The sequence below is a fragment of the Magnolia sinica genome, chromosome 3 (genome assembly GCF_029962835.1).
Source record: "Magnolia sinica isolate HGM2019 chromosome 3, MsV1, whole genome shotgun sequence".
NCBI classification, from domain to species: domain Eukaryota; kingdom Viridiplantae; phylum Streptophyta; class Magnoliopsida; order Magnoliales; family Magnoliaceae; genus Magnolia; species Magnolia sinica.
Window position 1 is genome coordinate 101,308,822 of NC_080575.1, and position 23,946 is coordinate 101,332,767.

Here is a 23,946-nt window from a genome sequence, read left to right on the forward strand (position 1 = left end):
ATGAGAAATAATAAAATGCATATAAATTTGAGCCGCAAGATCGCGCAGCTTCTCTTGGCAGATATAGCCATGTGTCCTTCCAATTGTACCCTGTTCTTCATTAAGTCTGAACATGCATATTATTTAAGCCACCTGTACTACCTATACGGTTATATATTTGATGAATAAGTGGCCAGCTCAGTGTGAATTTCCCTTAAGAATACACACTGCCGCATTAGTCAAGCATAGTTTTAAAGAATAAAGCATCCAAAACAATACATGATGCAGTCTTGGTTAAATGCATGGATGCGTGAATGCACATCGACCTGGGGATGCTCATCCAGTCGGACTTGGGCTCATCATCCATGCATATGGCCGGTCACCAGCGTAATACATCACGTGCGTACATCACGTACAAGTATAATGACCAAGCCATCGTACATCAAGTATGTAGGTCGATAGTCGATGGTTTGGGAGCTAGCGAAACGATACCCCACTAAGCCTAAGGGCACGTACTACAGTATTCAGAATTAACCACCCGTCATCGTCAATATGATATGAATGCATGATTAACTCATCCATTATTATTCCGATTACAACCAGCCAATTTAAGAAAGCTCAAAGGTCACTACGGGAGGCTCGTCACACAACGTAGGCTGACAGCTCGAGCATAATGTCTCATTCCACCATCCCTAGCTCATGAGACTCCAACATTAGGATGTTTAATGGTAACCTCCATGACTAGTGGCCAATCGTAGTGCCACAAGTGGATCTTACCATCATATAGATAAACAGAAATAATCCATCAAGCCACTTAGGGCAAATATCTAATGAAAGCCACAAAGGGTAATTATCACATCAAAGGCGCAAAGGGAAGACATCACATCAAATGTGCCAATGGCAGATGTCACATCAAAGCCACAAAGGACACAAAGATCCACAAGATGGTAAGTGATGACTTCATGAATTTCCTATTATCAGCAATGATGGTGATAAAAGAGTGCAATATACAATTGCAGGACTGCTTGTTCATCTAGAAGACCAGTGGAACTACTAACTATAGAAATTGAAGTTAATTGGTCCTTGGGTATCAAGTTTCTTTTCCAACAATCTTCCAGAAATAAGAAGCGAGTTCTCACATTATCCCCTTCAAACGGTTCCAAAATCTAAGCTCTACCGCATTGCCAACATCGAAGGGGTAAGGAATAAAGACATACCTGCTAGTGTAACTCTCATTAATCCGATGAAAATCTACAGCAGATGCTGATAGCTGCTTTTGTGAAGCAACACCAGTTTTCATGTTGAATCGCATTTCATATCTAGCTCAAAAAGAAAACAAAGAAAAAAAAAAGTTAGAAACACCGGAACAAGATTTTCAACGATAATTAACCGATGGTCAGAATTGCATACAACTCATTTATGAAGTTTTTAAGCTTCTCTTTCACAGGTCCGCTGACCATGTCCAGTTCAGGATTCTCAATTTGACAAGTGACCAAAACAATTTCATCCTCCTCCTCCCAAGCATTGGCTAGTACAAGAAAGCAACTGAAAGTATTAAAAGAGACCCAAAGAACACCTAGTATTTTCCTATTCATGAAATAACAAACAAGTTTTCAAGAAAATGATGCCAGTTCCCTGGTAACAAAAATATTCAACAGTTCAATCAGTGATGCAAGCTAAATGTTAGATGACAATGGATGGTTCTCAATGACTTGATTGGCCATTCCAAAAACTCCCACCAGTGAGCAAAATGTTATATTCAGTATCAGGTGTTGGAGAATAATAAAATAAAATAAAATAAAAAGCTCTTCAAGTCGAGAGAATGTTATGTGCATCCATGTAACCTGATGTCAAATGCCATGGGATTCATCAGCTTATCCAGTATCCTACATGGATCTACATTGTTGTTGTGCACCAGATAAACGATTGAAGCGTGGGTTCAAATTTTGATGAGGTTTTTTCATGAGACAGACAAGATGAGATTAGTATTCCATAAGCAGAATGAGCAAGAAACCCCAACAGAACTGTGTTCTGTTCTTGTGTCTTGATTACTTGGAAGTCCAAAAGGAATTGGCAGTCTTGCAACCTAACCTTGAAGGATAATATCAAACCAACCACGCCAAAGTGAGCTTTCTTTGTTGCATCAAATGACAAGATTAGCTTCCCACCCTTCACCATTTCCTGAAAATAGGAGTAAAGCAAGCAAAGAATTAGTTAATGTAATGGAACTAGCTTCACAACTATTGATTTCTCCAACCATTAACAAAAGGCATATACTGCACCTATGCATCATGTTTATCAAAATATCCCAAATATCACAAATCATATAAGATTCCAAACAATTTAGAATTGATCAATCACTGTGAAATGCCAAGTTATTTACCCAAGGCGTACACGATCCATATACTGCACCTATGCATCATCTACATGGCCCAAGTAAATACATTAGTATTTCCATACAAATTGAACCAAATCTAGCATCTCTTAAGTACCTTTCCAGCAGATGAAAATTCTGCACTCTACATACACAGATGCCAAACACAACTTATTCAACCACCCAACCGTGCCAACATTGCCCTGAAATATCAAGGGATTTATATATATCTTGCCACATATGAAGATATTCAACCAAATGCCTTTCCAAACACAATATTCTTGTGTGAGAATCTGAAAATATAGAAGGAAAAAAAAAGTGGGATTATGTATCCCCTTGTTTTAACTTATGAGAATCTGCAAATACAAAAGGGTAAAAAAATATGCAGAGTATCAAGAAATGCTAAGGCAGTACAAAGGTGCAAGATATGTCCATTGATCTGATGGAGGCCACCTTGAAGATGCCCTAGCCCAAAAATCACAACAATCCACTTACTAGGGGAGCCATACATGTTGATCTATGTTCAACATTTGTGTGTCTCACCTGATATGTAGACCAGCCAGAATTTTGGGACAAGGTGTGTTCATGGCATTCCCCACCTAATGAACAGCCTGGATCTTGTACATGTGTGACCTGAATCTCCACCTTTCCAGTCTGCCTGCACATGAATCACCTTAGTATTTCTCTGTAGTTTTAGTTGGACATGGTAGAAAACATCTGCTAACTGAAATCCATATAGGCCTTGCCAGAAGACTACCTTCCAGCAGACATAAAAGAACCTGGGAAGCTTGATGAGATTTTCGACCGGATGGATGCCAATAGTGATGGAAAGGTCACGTTCGATGAGTTCATGCCAATGCTGTAGGATAACCTAGCCATTCATCAGGATGCAAACAATCAACTGACCTGGCCAAATAAATTAGGCTAATTAACTCATCAAATGTGCCCCATTTGCATGAAAACAATGGATAGTCATTAAAATTTTCATCAATGGTCCATACGGCGTACGCATGTGGCTCACTCTGACTGATGCCAAATCATCTACACTGTGGGTCCCAAGTCCCACTCAATGCAACTTGAATGCACCAACCCACCCGCCTAGTTGACATGTGTGGTCGCATATGGGCCAACAAAACCCTTAGAAAAGCTTCTTCTTCTTCTTTAAAATAAAAAATAAAAATACAAAGAGCATTTAACTATATACCTGGCAATGATGATCAAATCCATCCACACATTTGTCATAGCTTCTGCAGTGTTTACTAAACTTGCGAACCTACAAGGTGAACAAGAACTCAAAATATAGAAGCTAACTAATAGTCTGATGCAGAAACAGAGAAATGGGAAGCTTCGAGGCAATAAGAGATTATACAACTGGATGTTGCAGCGGAGCTTCAAGGCAATAAGAGATTGGAGGAACTTCATTGAATGGGGCATTTTACCCTGATTGGATGATCTGAACCGTTGATTGGAGGAATTTTGGTAGATTACAACCAGACATGGTAAGAAAAGTAGATGAATAGCATGGATAGTTGTGGGAGCACATGTATGGACACATACCAAAGTGCTTAATAAATACTTAGATATACGGACTCATACAATATGAAAACTGCAGACTTACACAGCCTACATGAATTTTCACTTCTTACAATGGGAGACCATGTTTCAGTAATCCAGATCATTGGTGTGCCATTCCCCAAATGTGGACAATTATTGCATTTCTGTTCGCAAGTTCGTAAGCCTCTATGTGTAGGCCACAAAGAAAAAGGTTACGCTTTTCCTGTTGATAAGATATGTAATGCATAATCCATCCAGGCGGCAACTTCAACAAATCAAGGTCTGGATGAGCTATGACTACTTCCTTAGAAAAACATGGTAGAATGAAAACTACAGGCAGCAATTAGTCTTCTCAACCCTTTGGGAATTGGAAAGTGAGTGCAAATTGCTTACCCTAGCGGACCACGAATCTCCAACTGCCAACCTGACCATGTACAGACAGTAATAGTTGATTAGGACCACGTAATTGAATCAAGAAATTCTTTACGTAGTTGAATAGGCCCTCAAGTATAAGCAATCAGATCATCAGAAAAGTAAAGAGAAAAATCGCAGAATGAAGCAAAATCAAAAGAAAGAAAACAAATTCTTTAAACACAGATGACGGCTGCAGAAATCAGAACACAGAGCTTAGGAAGAAAAAATACAAAACGACGATGTAGACGGAATATACTGATAATACCAGTAATTGAAATTCAATGGGATCATATACGATAAAAGGCTTACAAGCCCCACGACGCAGCCCCACGCATACATGCGGCACACGTGCGGACCTACCATAAGGCCCGTTATGGGCCAAAATAGTCCAGCCCGAGCTCAGCCCGAAATTTTTAGGGCCTGTTTGGATGCCTGTAAGTTGGGTAAGTAGGAAGTAGGAAGTTATAGGGAAGTCACTTACAGGTGGTGTGTGGGGGAGAAAAATCACCTATAAGTAACTTACAACCTGTAAGTCACAGGCAAATCTACCAAAAAACTGCAGGGGGATGGGGGTGGGAAGTCACTTCCCTGTAAGTCACTTACAAGCTCAACGGTCAGATTTTTAAAAAGAGGGGAAGAGGGAGAAATGCACCAACCCACCAAATCTCTCTCCGTCTCTGCAATCTCTCGCTGCAGTTACTGCCTTCCGTCTCTTCTCCTCCTAAAACGGTAGGGTTTCATCTACCCTTTTTTTCTCCTTTGAAAATGGGAGTGGTTTGATGTTACTCTGTAAGGCACGCTGGCATCCAAACAGTCACTTATACGCACCTGCATATTTTTTCACACGTGTCATGGGCCTCTAATCTGAACGGACCATGTGATGCAGCATCCCATGAAACCGTCAAGGACTGTGGCTTGTGGTTGGTGATCCCGTAGATCGTTTATCTGGTTGGTCTCACTGTGGCCTGTGGTTGGTGATCCTGTGATGTACTCGCAGTGTTGGTGAATCTCTTAGATTGCACAGTTAGAATGCAAGTAATTTAACGATCTACATCAGTGTTGGTGAATCTCTTAGATCCTGAGCATCAAACTCCTCATTAGAGAATGAGAAAAACTTTGATAATAAAGTGGGATTGATGATGCGCTGGCCCTTGGAAATTACATCAGATTGCACAGTTGGAATGCAAGTAATTTAATTATTAGATTTTCTATTAATGTTTTTAAGTTTATTCTCAATGCTTAAATTGAGTTATTACTCCATATTATAGATTTTTTGAATTCGTGGGCCCACTTTTATAGCCCACTTGATGATTGGTTTAGCTTAATAATCATCTCAAATATTCATCTTGATGGGCTTAACAAAATAACATATTTGATACCATGTTTTTTTATATGATTATAACATTTTAGAACGATTCCCCAATCTAAGCTATGCTTGATGTGAATATACAGCTTTTTACCTGTAAGTAACTTACACGTTATCCAAACAGAAAAAGTAACTTACCTGTAAGTGACTTACAACTTACATCCAAACAGGTTACCTGTAAGTCACTTACAAGTAAGTCACAACTTAAAAGAACTTACAGGCATCCAAACAGGCCCTTATGATGGCCACAATCCCAAGTGTTTCTCGGGTGGGATGAGAGAGAGATAGAGAGAGAGAGAGAGAGAGAGAGAGAGAGAGAGAGAGATAGAGAGGCGGACCTGATTAAGCTCATTATAAGGCGAGAATGGCATAAGATTGAGGGCGGATCAAAATCCGGCGATTTAGCCGGAGGCGATGACTAGAGAAAGTTAGGAAGAGATGACACAGAGAGAGAGAGGAAGATTCTGAAGCTTGGAAGATGGGAAAGAGAAATCGAGGCGTGGGTTGAAGCTTGGAAGATGAGAGATCCTGTGTCCTTACACTCAAATCATCAAAAAAGTAAAGGAGGGAGATCGAGGGAGAGGGAGATTGAGGGAGAGGGAGGGAGAGGGAGATCGAAAGAGAGGGTTGAGATTGGGAGATCGAAAGAGAGGGAGAGGGAGATTGAGAGAGGGAGAGGGAGATGGAGCCGGTGATGGATGCGAAATGAAATGAGGGATTCTAGGGATTTTGGCATAAGAAAAAGGTTTAAATTATTCGGTAGTTTGTAGCAGATGGATGCAGTGTGCCTCTTGGGCTTGTGGGGTCCCCTCAGAGGTTACTAATCGAATCCATTCCGTCCATCTGTTTCAAAATAAAACAATAAAACATAGTAATAAAAAAAAATAAGAAGATCCAACACTCAATTGGGACACACCAACAAAATAGTGGAAATAACGACGTATAACAGCAACAATTCTAGTACGGAGTAGTAGCGTTTCAAATTCAGGAACGGATTAAAGCCGTTTCTTAACCAAGATACTAATCGTACAGGCTAAACGATTTTGTTGGTGTTCCATCACGTGAAATCCCTCGTATTCTCCTTCGAGCCCAAAAATCTGACTGATCCAAAATTCAGGTGGACTGTACCCCATAAAATCATGTCTAAAACCTCTAAAATCATTTGTAGTAGCCCACTTGAGTGTTGGAATGATTTGATTTTTGAATGTCAGAGTTCTCCTCTCATCCTGATGGAGCTCATCACCTTAGATGGATTATACAGTACGTTGAGCCCAAAAACACAATCTGAGTGGTTTTAAGGGTGGGCTTCATATATATGCCAACCGTTCCCCATGGTGTGACACTCTTATGTTTTGGATCAACCTGATTTAACTTTATAGATTGACCCAGGGATGAACATGATGAGTTTGACCACCGTCTTCCTCAAGGATAACTACTCCAAATCCATGGAGCGTCACTGGACTTTTCACCTAGACTTCTCGAATCCACAAGCAAAAAGCAAGGAAAATAGAAGTAAATTCTAAAAACTTTGTAAAATGATTGATGAATGAAATAAACGAGCTTACAACCCTTTAAATTAAATAGGGATATATAGTAAACCTTGGAAGAAGTTTTGAAATTAAACTACAACTAAAACTCCTATAAATTGTGACCTTTTCTTTTCTTTTCTTTTTTCTACACACGCACACACACACCCCCACACACTCACGCTGCAATGGGATTTCACCACCTATGGATACTCGAACCCTTGACCGAGTGTTGAAACTCCTGAGAGTCTACCATCGGGGTAAGGGTAAGGATGTCTACGAGTCATCATGGTTTTCGGCCAAAAATAGATGCTATTCTTCGAATTATTCAAATAGCTTATTTGGACGCAACTTCTAAAGCTCAAAGGATGAAGAATTTTATTTTTATTTTTTTTAACACACTCACACCTTAGTGGGATTTCACCACCTATGGGTACTCAAACCCTCAACCCGGTGTTGAAACTCCTGAGAGTCTATCACCGGAGTAAGAGTAAGGACCCAAGGATGAAGAGTTATAATCAAACTAAAACTTACTATAAATATTAAAAACGAAAATCAAATGGGAATTCTACACTTGATCAAATGGTATTTTTCAAAATCGGTATGCGCAACCTGGCACAATGGGTTGGGTGGCTAAACTAGCTCGTCCTACCCCAAAATCATATATGGCACATCGGATAACTCATTTCAGTTTGCGAGATAAGTTCATTTTAAGGTCCTGACGATCCGGATCACTTCCACCTCCGATCGGGCCTTTTCATGTCCATCTTGGCCATGAAACTATCCGCGACCTGCTCTACATCATACATGGATTGGATGTGGGCCGTACATCATAGTGGCCATATACACTACGTTACATCATAAGCTTCTTCTATATAACGCTGCAGGGAAAAGGGATGCGGATTTCCTGCGAAAGCCTCACTACGGGAAATTGCTCTTTTACCGAAGAAAAAATTTGTTGGTAAATGATGTTTTTTCATTAGTAATGAGTATTACCGATGAATTTTTTTATCGACAACTTCGTCGGTAAAAGACCGTAGGAAAAGGCTTTTATTGATGAAAATTTGTATTGTCAAGAATGGTAAGGCTTTTACTGACAAATTTTTTCATAGGTAAAAAATGTTGACGAAACTTTTACCGACGAATTTGTTTGTAGGTAAAAATGATGATGAAACTGTAAGACTAAGACTTTTACCTACGAAATTGTTTGTAGGTAAAAAATGTTGACTAACTTTTCCCTACGAAAATTTTCGTAGGTATTAACAACAGTAAGACTTTTACCTACGAAATTTGATGGAGGTAAAAATGTGGATGAAACTTATACCTATGAAAGTTTTCGTAGCTACAAATGTGGTTGAATCTTTTACCTACGGAATGTTTCGTAGGTAAAAAATGTGGATGAAACTTTTACCTACGAATATTTTCGTAGGTAAAAAATGTGGATGAAACTTTTACCTACGAATATTTTCGTAGGTAAAAAATGTAGATGAAAATTTTATCTACGAAATTTATCATGGGTAAAAATGTGGATGAAACTGTTGCCTACGAAATTTTTTGTCGGGAAAAGTCTCTTTTTTTTCAACTTTCAGGCAAAAATTCCTGATATACACCTATTATAATATATTTCATTATATTCACATTCACATCCATCCAAACACAAACCACATCCATACATACATAAATAATCTTATCCACATCACATTCATCCATGCACAAACACATATAAGTTTAACATTCGTATATAAAATAAATCATAAATAAAATACAAAAAATCACAAAGATTATGGTGGAGATGGTAGGGCATCAGTGGGTAAGCGTGCAACAAGAGCCTGTAATATCTCCTGCATCCATCGCTCCTGCATCCATCGCTCATGCTCCACTCGCATCTCCTTGATCCTCCTCTCTTGCTCCTCCTTCTGCCTCTCCTGCTCCTCCCTCTGCCTCTCCAGCTAGTCTTTGATCTCCTCGATGACGACCCTTAACTATTGAATCTATCTCTCTGCGATATCAGCTCGACATAGGGTGCTCTCGCCAGCGACAGATTGTCTGGAGGTAGCTCTAGCGGGTGTCATGAGCTTGGCAGCATGGCTAAGCCCACGCACATATCCAGAACGGGTGTCAAGCACCTTGCTAAGGATCTTTGACTCACTCCGCTAAGTACCATCAGGAGTGGGCTGACTGCGTATGGCGTCAATCGCCGCCTATAATGAAATATAAATTTTCATAACAAATGACATTATTATAATTCAATGCAATTAAATTTTACAATATAAGAATTTTTACCCAATTCTCGCAGGTTCTAGGATGTACCCAAGATCCCGTCGCCTGCCAACAGTGAGTCCCTTTGTAGAGGTCTACTGGTCCGAGCTCCTGGCCAGTGAGAGTTAATATAAATGCATGGAAAGAATATATCAACTTAATAATCACCAATAATTTCTTACCATCTCGTGACGAAGTTGTACAAATGACTTTGAACCAGCTACGTGGTTTACTTCTAACTTTTCCCTATTCGCGGAATTTATTCTGCTCCTCTTCTGAACACATTATTCATAATACATTGTTATTAATTGTGAATTTAACTATTATCTTAAGATATCGTAAATATGTAAATATTACCTAAAAAGACTCAGACAAAAATCTCTCGCAGAGTGTCCACCAGTCGTCAATGGTCACGTGCGGTGGTGTGGACAGTACGACCTCCTCGTTGCTCCTACACCGCTTGTACCGCTAGTGTAAGTCACCGCGATACTCCTTGAACCACTCCTTGACCATGTCGTCGACGACATGGGAAATGTACGGAATACTCAAATCCAAGATAAATTTATCCTGCAATTTCATAAATAATAGATTAAGGCAATAAACTTATTAAGAAAATAACTTAACCGTAAATGAACTTTTACAAAATAAAATTTAATTTACTAAAATTTACCGTAAGGCGTTGACGGATGAGCTACCGCACATCATCTGTCACGTCTGCCCAACGGGTGGTAGTGGCGAGGATCAGATATCGGCATAAGACACCAACCTCTGATGTAAACAACCTGGCATTGTCCCCAACAGGTCTAAAGCAGTCCTGTAGGAACTCTACCATGACCCTACTCTCACGCGCAAGTCGCTCTAAAACTAACCCACGCGTGGGTCCACGTCCTCATCGATTGGTCGACGATGCTGTCGGAAGATAAATATATAAGTGTAAACATAAACAAAAGTCATTAAAAGAAATATATGTCTAGACTTACATGTAGTGCCCGGTGTATGCGCGACTGAGGGATTAGACGCCTGTGATGCAACATGTGACTGTGATGCTATCTCCGTCGCATCACGAGTGGAAGTGGTAGATTCAGTGCATGAACGACATGATCTCTTACCTAGTGCCATCACTGAATATGTGCGAGCTATGAACTTTTTTTTGGTTTAGCTTGTTAGTACACACCCATATCAGTATACACACTCCATGTTAGCCACCCCCGCTAGGGGAGCTACGAACTTATAAATTTAAATAATGTCAGTATAAGTGAAATATACTAAAACATTACACAAGTAGTGTTGATAGTAGAATGCATTTGTGCTTGTGCTTATAGAGATGATTAAAATATGATTAGACCATTACACTATAATGTAAGCAAAATATAATAAAACTGTAAACATTCTAGTAAATTTTGAAAACTTTATTACACATTATCAATCCATATTAAATACACGTGTTTCGTTGTAATACGAAACAACTTTGAGGTGAACTATCCGAAGTACTCTCTGCGTAAGTTATCGTACACTACAGAAGTATATATCAAGCTATGTGAAGCACTCGACATTATTACAGCCAATATGCCAGTCACAATAGGAGAAATTTAGTCTCTCGGGACTCCATTCAGATGTGCAAGTGACAAAACTGCATCTTCCATATGAAGTTTTCGACAGTTATATTCCTCCATCAGCTCCAAAATTTCTTTGAGATTGTATAATCTTTCATCTGAGTCATCGTCGATATATTCCTCCCTACACTCATCGACCAGACCGGGTATCTCTTTGACCCTACCAGAAGAAGATAGGGCCGAAAAGTCCATTTGCAACAGCTAATGAAGTATGCTGCGTGCTTCCGCTACGCTCCGGTTTGAGGAGGATATAATCAAAAATTGACTCAACTGCAAATGTGGATTATCAACAAGTCAATTAAAGGAATAAATCATGACTTATAATTTTCACGTATACATATAATATATAAATTATTTGAATTGAAAATGACATGTAAATCATGTGTATATTTAATAATCATCATCTGTATCACTATTACTTAGGACTGTTTGTTCTTCACCATCACTATAGCTAATCAGTATTTCTTCTTTATCGTCTGCAATGTCGTCATCAATGAAACTGTTATCATCTCTAACAATGTCATGTATTATTGAGGCATCAATATGATCAGGTGGCACATCATCCCTATCCAATTGCACCACATCAATATCAACATTTGGATCAGTCCATATATCCCCTGATGGGATGTCTTCTTGATATGCATGTTCAACCCTAGACATTTCATTTCTCCTGTCCTTATTATCTTCAACTTCTGGTAAGGGAACGTTAAATACGTTCTTAGGCTTTATTTTTTGTACCATGTGCCAAGAGCCGCCTAACTTATGATCAGCGAGGTAAAATACTTGTTCGGCTTGGCTGGTGAGGATAAATGGGTCGTCCTTAAATCACTTCCGAGATAAATTTATACTCGTAAAGTGGTTGTTAGTCTGTATTCCTAACTTCTTATTTGCAATGTCCCACCAATTATATTTAAATAAGTACACCCACTTTCTTATACAATAACTCAACTCAATAATATCCGTCAAAACGCCATAAAAGTCAATTTCTACCTCCTCATGCGTTCCCTTCACAACCACCCCACTATTTTATGTGGTCCTATACTTCTCACGTTCTTCAGTGTGGAACCGAATCCTATTTACAATACAACCTGTATATTTAGATACATGTCTATCAGGGCCACATGCCAGTGAATAGAGTGCATCAGACGCATCCGCAGAGTTGCTAGCGTGCAACGTCTTCATCTATTATCACGTACAGAATGTAATTGTTTAGGGATTTTCTTAGGTTTAAATATTGTGCAATACAATAAAATTTTTAAGTGTGGTGAGATACAATGTAAAATCTTACACGTTTTGTGAACCATTCTGAAAATTAATCCTCATGCATTTGATCATAATTTGTTGGGTATTGGGACTTTATCTCCTCAATGTGTTCGCTACACATAATTGGCATGTCATCAGTAAGAAACATTAAGATCATCGTATGTAATATCGATGGAAGACTTACTCTAAGTACGACTCTATTTAGGTTTAGGTTTAAGTTATATGTTAAAGGTTATATGTTATAGATTTAGGTTTAAGTTATAGGTTATAGGTTAAAGGCTATAGTTTACAGGTTTAGGTTTAGGTTTAGGTTTAGGTTTAGGTTATACGTTTAGGTTTAGGTTAGGTTATAGGTTATAGGTTATAGGTTTAGGTTTAGGTTATAGGTTATAGGTTATAGGTTTAGATTTAGGTTTAGGTTATAGGATATAGGTTATACGCTATACGCTATAGGTTATAGGTTTATGTTATAGGTTTAGGTTATAGGTTTTGGTTTAGGTTATAGGTTATAGGTTTAGGTTTAGGTTTAGGTTATAGGTTATAGGTCATAGGTTATAGATTAAAGGTTATAGGTTATAGGTTTAGGTTATAGCTTTATGTTATAAGTTTAGGTTATTAGAATTGTGGGCCTCCAAAGCAGCACTTACAATTTTGGTCATTCAATAGCTAATGTGTCTACATTATCCATAAAGCAGAAACTTTAACCGAATTTGAAAGAAGAAAAAAAATCAATATTAAATGATTTTTGGTTTGGTAAAAGGAAACTAGATGAGAATTACAATTTCAAAGAAATGGCAGGGAGATAAAAAGGAAAAAGAAAAAAATAAAAAAGGATGTTTAGAAAAAACATAGAAGAAAAGGATTTCCTAGCTGAGGCATATGACTAAAAAAATCTCACATGGTCAGAAGTTGACTGGTCAAGCACCCACACATAACACTTTAGTGTTGGGGATGCATAATTTAGCCCACACAAACCCGTGATCAACCATAGCATGATTAAGAGGAGGTATTGCGGATGGATTAACTTGCCCTACAATTTTTATTTTAAAAAAAAAAAAATCAGATATTCAAGTAAACCTAAAATATGGATATGAAATACAAAAAACAATAAGAGCTAACAAGGAAGTGTCATTTTGTCTTGATTGTCGGGGCATTTCTTATAGGCTAAACTCTTATGTTAGTTTTACAACATTTAAAAAATTGGTGGTGACTCATCCATGTTGTATGTGGCACTGATGTAATGCTATTAAGATCGTGAAGATTGTGCCTATGTTTTTGCATTTATATGGCCTAGATGAGGCTGATGGTATTCGTGGCTGTAAGCCCCGTATCCTAGACCGTACCGTTCCATAGGCTTCCGCGGTCTTCCCGGTCGAATTCCTGCAACCTTCAACCCTTATCCGGTATTTGCGCGCGACCCTGATTCTCATGCCGTCGACCCGAGTCGACTCAAGCCAGGACTTATCCCTTAGCGACCGCATTGTTGCCTCGGTTCCGATGCCGCGACTTGCGCGCTGAGGCGATACCGTGGTTGGGAGATGTGGGCCAGCGTTCGGTGCGAGGAAAACGCCACGCGTGCGAATTCCGAGGGAATCTCTATAAGGTGTCACATCAATCAATCAATCCCATCAATCCCATCATGTCAAGTACACATCACCTTTCACCATTTCCCAAGCAAATCCCAAAGTCAAAAAGTTCTTACACCACCCATACCCTCTCTTACAACTTTTGCCAAAAAAGTCAAAAAGTTCTTACACCACCCATCCCTCTCTTTCCCATCCATCACTCCATCACCCATCACTCTCTCTCTCTCTCTCTCTCTCTCTCTCTCTCTCTCTCTCCCTTACAAGTCTCTCTCAATTTCAAACTCTCCCATAAGCAAAAATCCCATACGTATGAGCCTCTCCCCATATCTCCCAAGCTACATGTGTGGCCCACCTTTCCATCCTTAGATCTCTCATCTCAACCATCCATTTCTCATCTTCCTCCATCAAAGAGAAGCACAAGGAGCTAAGGAAGCCAAGGGAGCAAGAAGATCAAGTGGTGGGTGTTTTGATAGGGTAGATTTTGATATTTTTTTTAAGATGGGCCAAGTGAGGCCAACCGATCAATGGTTTGGATCTCACTTTGGACCCTAAGATGTGGCCGATGGCCTACTTGGATCATCATGATCATTCCATGATGGGGCCATTCTCCATGGACCCCATCATGATGTTTATTTCTTTGCATGCTTAGGGTCATCTAGACCGTCTATTTTAGTGGGACCCACTTGATGTATGATTTAGTGCAAGGGACCCACTTGATGTATGATTTAGTGCAAGGGAGGGCCCATAGTGCCGGGGTCCCTCCATCACGCGGGTCTCACTCTCTATCTCTCTCCCTTTTATTTTATTTATTTTATTTTTTTTTGTGATAATGAGATTGTGTGGCCCACTTGAATGGACCCCACCACAAGGTATGTATTCCATCCAAATCACCTACAAGTGGGGCCCACTTTGCATGTATTGTACCACACCATCCATCAGTGGTGGCCCACATGAGGAGGCCCACCTTGCTCGGCAAACAGTCCAGCATCCAGGGACGTTGGACGTTTTTTTTTTGGAAAACAAAAATAAGCTTGGTTCCAAGCTAATAGAGGAGGCCCACTCATGTAGGCCCCACCTTGATGTATGTCTTCAATCCACGCCATCCATTCCGTTCCAAACCTTAAGTTAAGCGTTGAACCCAAATATGGTGTCAACTCGAGGTTCTGGTGGGCCATATCGTAGCAAATGGTGGTTTGCACCATTGAAACCTTCCCTAACCCTTTTATATGTCGAAACATGCCCAATATTGGGCTTGTTTTGCTTATCTGGAACCATGGAGGGCCGTTGGACGGAGTGGATTATCTGGATGTGGACCCCACCTGTGAAAACCATGGAAATTCTGAAAAAAAAAATCAAAAAAATAAAACCAGCAGCAGCAGCTGCCGCTGCTGTGTCAGACGGCAGCAGGCGCTGCCTGCGCCCAGCGTCCAGCGGACGGACGGTCGGACAGCCAGCCACGGCTGTAGCCGTGGGCCCCACCTTGAGGTTTATCTGCCATCTAATCCGTTCACAGGGTGGGCCACCCCCTGACGTGGGCCCACCCCAAAAATCAGCCTGATCCAAGACTCAGGCGGCCCACACCGTAGGAATCGGTGGGATTGAACCTCTACCTTTGAAACCCTTTTTGGGTCCACAGAAGTTTTGGATCAGGGTGAAAATTGTTGTCGCCCTTCATCTAGGCCCACGTGGCCTTATCAACGGTTTGGATGGACTGTAAACATTATGGTGGGCCCCACATGGAGCCCACAATGATGCAAGTGTTTTATTCCCACCGTCCAGGGACGGTGGGCCGGCTGTGTACGTGTACATGTGTGGGCGCGTGTGTGTGTTGGTGTGTGTGTATATATATATATATATATTATATACAATTTATTGATGGTTGAGGCCCACTTTGATATATATATATATAAGGCCCATCTCAGTACTTGTGGCCCATGGTTGAGGCCCACTTTGATGTATATGTAAGGCCCATGGGTCGAGGCCCATTTAATGCATTAGGGGCCCATGGGTTAAGGCCCATTAAAGGACCTATGGGTTGAGGCCCATTTGATGTACATATGGGGCCCAATTGGCGAGGCCCATTTGATACACATAAGGCCCATGAGATTAAGACCATTTGATGCATTCTAAGGCCCACGGGTCATGGCCCATTGCAATGCACATAAGGCCCATTGGTGCGGCCCATTGATGTGGCCCACTTGATGAATATGAGGCCCATATGATACGGCCCATTTGATATATTGAAGGCCCAATGGGATATACCTAAGGTCCATTGCAATGTGTAATCCCAACATGATTTATGTAATGACGTTTATGACAGGCTGTACCTTGGGAGCAATGGCGGTTTGACGTCCCCATTGCAAGTATAGTGTTGGTTAAATGTCCGCATTATGACTTCCCCTAGGGCCATACGTGTAATGTGTAGGCCGTCTGGGCCCATCTTCATTATGAACATCATCCATCCCATATAACATGTTTAGTTCCATGATTCATGATCATATGCATCATACGTATGCTTGATATGAGAAATGACTGATCACAGCATATGCCTTTGGGGCAGATTGTTTAGGGGCTCCCGTACAGGGGTGTTGCCCTACATGAGCGCACGATACGCGCATGATTGCTGTATGACTGGATAGTGTGATTCATGCATTCGCATTGTGTGATATGGTTACTGCCCTAGCGACATCAGGGCCGTAGCCTCCACAGACGTATCGTGGTTGGCAGGATTGGATACCGAAAATACTGTTCTACATGGGGTGCGATAGATATCCCTGGGTGAAAGTCCCTAAACCCTTATGGTACCAAGAGGTTGCTCCAACGTCTAGACCGAGTGGGTGTATGAGCGCTGAGTGCCGATTACCAGACGGTTGCACTTTCCACTGTGTCGTGGTCGGTTGGAAGGGGGTGTGGCCTTACCCGCCCGAGAGTAGGGGGCAAAGCTAGGCTGAGTCTGACCAGCTCGAGGAATGGGTCCGCTATTGACGAGCCGAGCCCAATATTGGCAGGCGGATAGTGAGGTCTTTTTCACTCACCTTATTGCGCGCGATGGGGCGGCAATCTGGCTTGGAGTGTACTAGACCCCGGTGATATTCCAGATTTTGAATTGTATTAATATATGGACTTAGATGAGGATTTGTATGCTTGAGTTGCATTTCGCATTGCATGGCCTTGGTGTGGTCGACATCATCCTTTGCACCGTATGGCCTTAGTACGGCTAATGGTATTCTTGTCATTCATCAGCATGTTCCGCATTACTCTGATACTGCATAACTGCATTACCACCTTGAGCATACACTTTTATCACCCTCTAAGCTTTCTATAAGCTTATGCACGACTGTTGCGTGCAGGTGACGTTGGATCGCAGCAGCATTGAGGCTTAGGCGCGTGGCAGATTATTTTTGGAGTTTTATTTATCTTCATTGTATTTTCCTTGTTCTCATTGTACTTGTAAAGTTTTTTATTATAGTGAAAATGTGATGGAGTTTTTGGTTGTTGTTTGTGGGTTATGCCTTTGGTTATGCTTCTTACGAATCAAACTGATGTTGAAAATCCTCCTTGTAGCATCCCAGGATCGGAACCTGGCGAATGGGCGCTGGGAGCCGAGAATGGGGTTCTACAGAGGCTGTCGGCGCCGGATTCAGCGATCGGAAATTTTGTGAGCCCAGTTTCCGAATTTGGGGCGTGACAGTGGCTCTTCAGAATTGCATATTGTATTGCATCCTCGGTATCTAATATTTGGCTCATAATGACTCCGCATTGCATAGCTGATCTGCATTACATACTCTAAGGGCATGTTTGGATTCACGTATAGTATTGTAGAGGGAAGTGAAACTGTCCCATCAAGGTATAAGTGGTCCTACAGCGGTAATGCATCTGCAAACTACAAACCACTCACAATGTTTAGATAAGAGTGCACTTGTAATCACAGGAGACCATGGTTTCCGAAATCATCATTTGGGAATGGAGTGTTCATCAGCCGCACTGCTTCCCAAGCATGACATCACATGGAATTAACATTGATTCGCCCGTGAAATGGAAATTGTATATAAACATCCGGCCCTCAGATGATGTACTTACTGTCCAAACTCAATGTGGGCCCCACCATGATAACGTAAGTAACATCAATTCCGTACACCTGATTCTATATATCATGGTTATAATTAGTATAATCAGTACGATCGGTATCAATCCACACAACATGATTGACCACATTACCGAATTTTTCGACATTCGATGGTCGAGATTTCATTATGCCTCGAGGCCACAACCGTTATGGTTCATCAGTAACCAATCATTTCTTAGATGTCGTCACATGAGGTAGTCAATTCATGACATATATTCATTCCCTCATAAAAGAACATGTAAAAATGTTCATAAGATGAATTGGATGTGAAACATAGCTGGTGGTGGGGAGCAGAGAATAGAAAGACACGGATCTGTAGCATGATTATTGTTTTTTTTTTAAAAGACACAACAATATTACAAAAAAGGAAAAACAATATCACTGGAAGTAACAGACAATACTACATCTGCCATTAACCCGACACAAATGATGGATGAAACAAAATGCAAAGACGTTATATATAAACAGCGGACATAATTTGACGTCAAGAAATGTTTGCAACCAATATGGACATAACCCAGCAACTACGGTTTAAGATAGGATAGTAGAAACAATCCAGGCAACTGCTACATAAATCAGCAACACTCCAATCACAACTTTGAAGAGTGCATTCATCATCCCATTTTGACCATGTTCTCCTCTCAAGTCTGTGTGCGATTCGCATGGAGATTGCATCCCAACAAAATCCTCTTACTAATGAGTCAATCCATGAGGAGGAAAACTGTCAGTCTGAAATCTCCTGATGGGCCCAACATAATTTTGGCATGTGGTGGGTCTTTCATTAATCTGGCATGTGCTCTGACAGACAGGTAAAAATGAAATATTCAACAACATTATGATGGACATGGTATACAAATTGCATCTCAAACAATAAGGTTGAGGATTCCACCTGACTATCTGAACATAGTTTTCTTATCCGCACCTGAAAATTATGCCAAGCTCTCCCAGCCTCCTCGTATCACTTGTAGGATTGGTGCCTACATCCATTATAGCGATCCACTTGTGCTCGTGCATCCTCCCACTTGTAATAAAATCCAGGCTGTCTGCCAATAAAGGCCACGTAGTATTTCCCCATACGTTGCTGAAAAGAATTTCAGATAACGGTCATTAATAAAATCAAGTGAATATAGCATGTGCTAGCAGTTTCGAATCTATTCAACTCTTATTACAATAATCAGATAACATAATAAATACAACTGTTTCCATCCACACCCAATCCCAGGTCTTACCTTATCAATATGTATTTTTAAAGTGTTAAACTGATATTCAATCCCATGAAATCATGGAATTCAATAATTTCTTGCAAAAAAATGAAATATACATATCCCAATTCATACCGGGTGGAACTGCAACAATGATCAAGTGCGGACTTTTTCTAGCTTCAGTTAAGAAAGCAGATAATTTACATATATGATGTGAAGAGATGACATTTTTATCTGCAAGTAAATAGAACAAATAGTCCACATATAACAACATATACAACATGGAAATAGTAATGAACATGTCAACATAATAGGTCCAAACATTTGAAATCAGTCGACTGTTCCTACGTTCTGAGGCAGATAATCAGTTTAACATGCACTCATGCATTTCACTCTCATAGCTCACAGATATTAGAGCTAATCCTACCACCAAGCATCAATTTGCAGAGTCAAAGTTAGTATAGCATTATCAACAAGCTCCCAAAAGTTGGGTGCTGGTACCCATGTAGTACCCTAATCATCCAGCCCACCAAAAATATTAATCTAAAAAACCACCTGTTTAAATTACAAAAAATTCAAAAGAAAATATTTCAGTTATAGTTGTTTAAGAGTTCCAGAAATTGCCGAGGTAGAGATGTTCAAACATCTGTATTGCGGTCGAGGAGCTTCTATACCCACTCCTTCCACCTTTCATGTTTCATCTTGATGAAGAAACCGACACTAACAATATCATTCTGCAGCAGCCGAGCAGCCCAGACCTGGTCCTCATGGCTGAGACAATTGACATCCTCTAAAATGCCCAGTATTTTTTGGAATCGGGTCATGGTTTCCCATAGCCATAGTAATTGTTAGGGACCTGACAGCCTCAGCCATTTCACCCATCTTATCTCCAATTTGGTCACTAGGTTTACCCCTTCGTTGACGGGTCGTGCCAGTAGCAGTGCTCTGACTGTTTCTAGACCCAAACAAGGTCTCCATAGGGCCTGTGTTAACCCTCTTTGACTGTTTATGTGACCCCTCATTGGGACAACGGGCCGAACCATTACCATTTTCATCATCATCGTCTGAAGAAAGACGTACAATTTCATTGCCATCCTCTTCAAACTCATCGGAAGAGTCAACTTCATCTCTTTGGCGGCGGCGTCCAAAAATGGGAGATAAGTATGAGGTACTGGCATAAGATCCATGGGCACAATCATTATCAAACATAAAACTCAAGTCATTATACCTATCTATATGTTTTCCTCGTACCCTTTCCAAATACGGGTGAGATGCAAGAACAGAAAAGTACAAGTTAGCAACCCAGCAACTATATAAGCAGATATGTCCACCCCAAAAAAACGAGGCTGAACACATCTTTTTAATTTCAGAGATGTGTATCTATTATCCCCAGTGTCTACAATCAAATTAAAATCAGATTTGGGGTCTACAAAATCATTAGCAACAACCATTTTCTCTTCTCAGATACGTATAGCTGAAACATTTTATCCGACTAAACCATTTACTCAATACAACACTCCGTTCAACCATTTTCATTTCAGATATGCATTGCTGAAAGTGGACAATGCATCAACTATTCATAGAGATATTCATATGACTGATATAATCAGCAACAACTTCTGTTGCTTTCATCAGATGTGCATATATTAGTAAAACAACATTATATAGAGAATACATGTATCTTACCGCAATATAGGCCTCTCATACATCATCGGTAGCGATGACTATTTTCAAATCGACATCCCAACCAAAACCACTCGCGTTTACATATCCTTCACAGCCCAGTAGAATTTTTTTAAAGTGCGGAGATGATTAGATATATGTTTATTCTCTAGTTGGACTCCATATCTGTTAATGATTTCAGTTATAGTTACTTTGTAAGCTTCAGGCTTGAAACCGACGTCGCTCTTCCGACCAAGATTTACCTGCTCGACTAGTGCATCGACCAATGCATTATCCATCGCATCAGTCCATTGAATGCGAACAGTTTTCTTAGGGCGTGCAGATCTTCGATTTTGAGCTGTCGGAGACACGGGTGATAATGCTGTCAGTAGTGCTACTGAGCTGGTTGTAGCTGGTGTTCCAAATATTTTGTTGGGTTATGTCAGGGCCTTGTTGGTAGAGGCTTTGCATTTTGAAGGAGATACTTACACATCCTTGTCTCTGGCTATCTTGTTGGAACTCCATAGGAAGTTCATTTTACCTACGCGGCATTAATAATTAGTGGAAAGCAGTCTAACACAAACAACTGTAAGACATGAAAAAGGAGGATGAGGCATACGATGACTATACAATGCAAACTGAGCCATAATAAACGATTAAACTGTCAGACATCATGAAGTCCTTCCAAAAGAAAATGTAAAGAAAAATCGTCCTAACATCCCAAAAGCACACCAAATGAGTTTTAAAACAGTAAAAATCTGTTATTACAAAAAACAGCTTAATACATGACATAAAAAAGAAAAAATTAATACCGCTGCCGGGTACGAGGAAGGCTATCATTCCACATCCTCTCTGCAATTTGATCCATTTTTCTGATCCACTCATCTCTCGTGCGGTCTATCAGACATGACAACGCGCGATCTTCATCAGCATCATTGACCTCGATAGGGGATGGCGAGATTTCCTCAGAACTGTCTCTAATATCCTCAACTGCTTCATAAAAATCGTCTTCACCAAAAATAAGGATGAAATTGTGCACGACACAGCAAGCTATAACAATTTTTACTTATGTTATAAACATGAACTGTGGTGCTATCCGCAATATAAGGAATCGACCCTTTAAAAGACCGAAACACCGTTTGATAACATTTCTCAACTGGGCATGATGATAATTGAATAGTTCTTTCATATTTATAGGCTTCCTTCCTGTACAAAATTCATTCAAATGATATCAGACACCTCGATAAGGTGCCATAAAATCAGAAAAGTGGGCATATCCTGCATCCACAACATAATATTTTTCTACACAAAGAAATATATGAGAATTAAGCATGTGAACAATTGCATCCTACATATGTACATGAATCAGCAATTGTCATTGATTACCATGAGGGACAAGGAAACAATCAGGGTGACGAGTTAATGCATTTTGCAATACACGAGCATCGGAGGCTGAACCATCCCAACCCGCTAGCACATATACAAATTTCATATCGAATGTACAGGCTACCATTACATTCTGTGACAGAATACCTTTTCGATTACGAAAAGTTACACTTTCGCCTTTCGGCAAATAGGTTGGAATGTAGGTGTCATCGAGTGCCTCAATGCAATCTTACAAGCAACATTCATCTTACATTTAGCTTGTCATTACGCAAACGTCAATGTAACTGTTTCATAATTTTAATATTATGGGATTATATTACCTGAAAATAAGGGCTCCACATTAAATTATCAGATATCTCTTTCGGAGTATGTAAGCCCGAGAACTTGACATATTCCGGATAAAGACCAATTACAGCATCAAGAACCCCATTGAAGTGTCGACTCACTATCTCTCCAGACCTTGAAAACCAATTACCAATGACATAGTTTCGCACATTATAGCCAATTGTATGCAGGAACATGATGACTTGTTCCTCTAAACCGTACCTTTTAGTATCACATAGCAAATTTTTAACAAAGAACATAACTCGAAAAATTTATCACGACCCATACATAGTTGTGAAAGGCAATCAGCATCACTTTTCCTTATGATTCCATTCACAAATCTATTTCTATCTACATGACAATCTCGAGAGGACGACTTCAAATAATAACCACTATAATATTCAGCAGCTCCCATTACATATGCAGAGGCTGCAATTGCAGTCGTTGCAGCTGCTATCTCATTTTCATTCCAATCACTATTGGATGAATCCTCACGACTAGAGACACCACTATCAGACCCCATGAGACAATATGTGTCTAACCTGTTACTAGGTTCAAGTTACTTTGCATATATAGATGCAAATGTCATGAAAATCCCAAATGTACAGCAAGATTATGATATGACATGCAGAGTATTTCTGTTAAACATCAGTTCAATTATCAACATAATTACAAATATAGCATAGATCCCACACGTACACCACCCTCTAAACTTTCTATAAGCTTATGCACAATAGATGTGTGCAGGTGACGATAGGACGAAATTGATCTAAGGCAAGAGCGTGTGGCAGAGCTTCTGGAGCTTTTGGCATTTATCTTATATTTTCCCTTCGTGTATTGTACTCAAGATTTTGATATTAGTGGATATGTGATGATGATATCATCTTTGTGATTTGGGTACACTTGTGGTTATGCTCCTTCATTTACAAAAAAAAAAATCACACTAAAAATCCTCCTTATAGGATCCCAGGATCGGAACCTGGTGTATGGGCGTTGGGAGCTAAGAATGGGGTACTACGGAGGCTGTTGACAACGGATTCGGCGATCAGGAATTCTATGAGCCCATTTTTCAAGTTTTAGGCATGACAGAAGTTGTATCAGAGCATAACTTGGGAATACCCGAGGATAACATCACATATCTGCTGATAGCTACCCTACACTCTATAATTGTTGAGAACTTAGAATGATTAGGTCCCTGAGATCGAATAACTTAGAGACTTTTTGATAGAGCTACCCATCGTGTATATATTCGAGAGTGTTTAAGGATAATAGGCCATTTGTTCCATACTGTAGGACATGACGCCTGAGAGAG

The 23,946-nt window shown here is 40.2% G+C and overlaps 2 protein-coding genes across 7 annotated transcripts; both read right to left on the bottom strand.

Moving 5' to 3' along the window:
- Positions 1–938: 938 nt before the first annotated feature.
- On the bottom strand, positions 939–6,343 carry LOC131240444 (carotenoid 9,10(9',10')-cleavage dioxygenase 1-like). 6 transcript variants are annotated; one of them, XR_009168755.1, is made up of 7 exons: positions 4,301–4,731; positions 3,723–3,806; positions 3,558–3,626; positions 2,363–2,402; positions 2,071–2,160; positions 1,390–1,875; positions 939–1,298 (listed from the first exon to the last, which is right to left on the bottom strand). XR_009168755.1 is itself a non-coding variant. In XM_058238676.1 (6 exons), the coding sequence occupies exons 1-5, from the start codon at positions 6,037–6,039 to the stop codon at positions 1,421–1,423; spliced, it is 291 nt and encodes a 96-aa protein (XP_058094659.1). In that variant the 5' UTR covers positions 6,040–6,343; the 3' UTR covers positions 939–1,298; positions 1,390–1,420. The 6 variants fall into 6 exon arrangements, 3 of the variants coding, with proteins under 3 accessions (XP_058094659.1, XP_058094658.1, XP_058094657.1); XM_058238676.1 differs by lacking the exons at positions 2,363–2,402; positions 3,723–3,806 and adding an exon at positions 6,026–6,343 and having other exon boundaries at positions 1,390–1,507; positions 4,301–4,331; XR_009168756.1 differs by lacking the exons at positions 3,558–3,626; positions 3,723–3,806; positions 4,301–4,731 and adding an exon at positions 2,472–2,650.
- Positions 6,344–21,729: 15,386 nt separating this feature from the next.
- On the bottom strand, positions 21,730–23,157 carry LOC131239003 (uncharacterized). Its single transcript, XM_058236570.1, has 5 exons — positions 23,009–23,157; positions 22,631–22,856; positions 22,311–22,443; positions 22,164–22,226; positions 21,730–21,974 (listed from the first exon to the last, which is right to left on the bottom strand). Exons 1-5 carry the CDS (start codon positions 23,155–23,157, stop codon positions 21,730–21,732), a joined length of 816 nt encoding a protein of 271 aa, XP_058092553.1.
- Between the last annotated feature and the right edge of the window lie 789 nt (positions 23,158–23,946).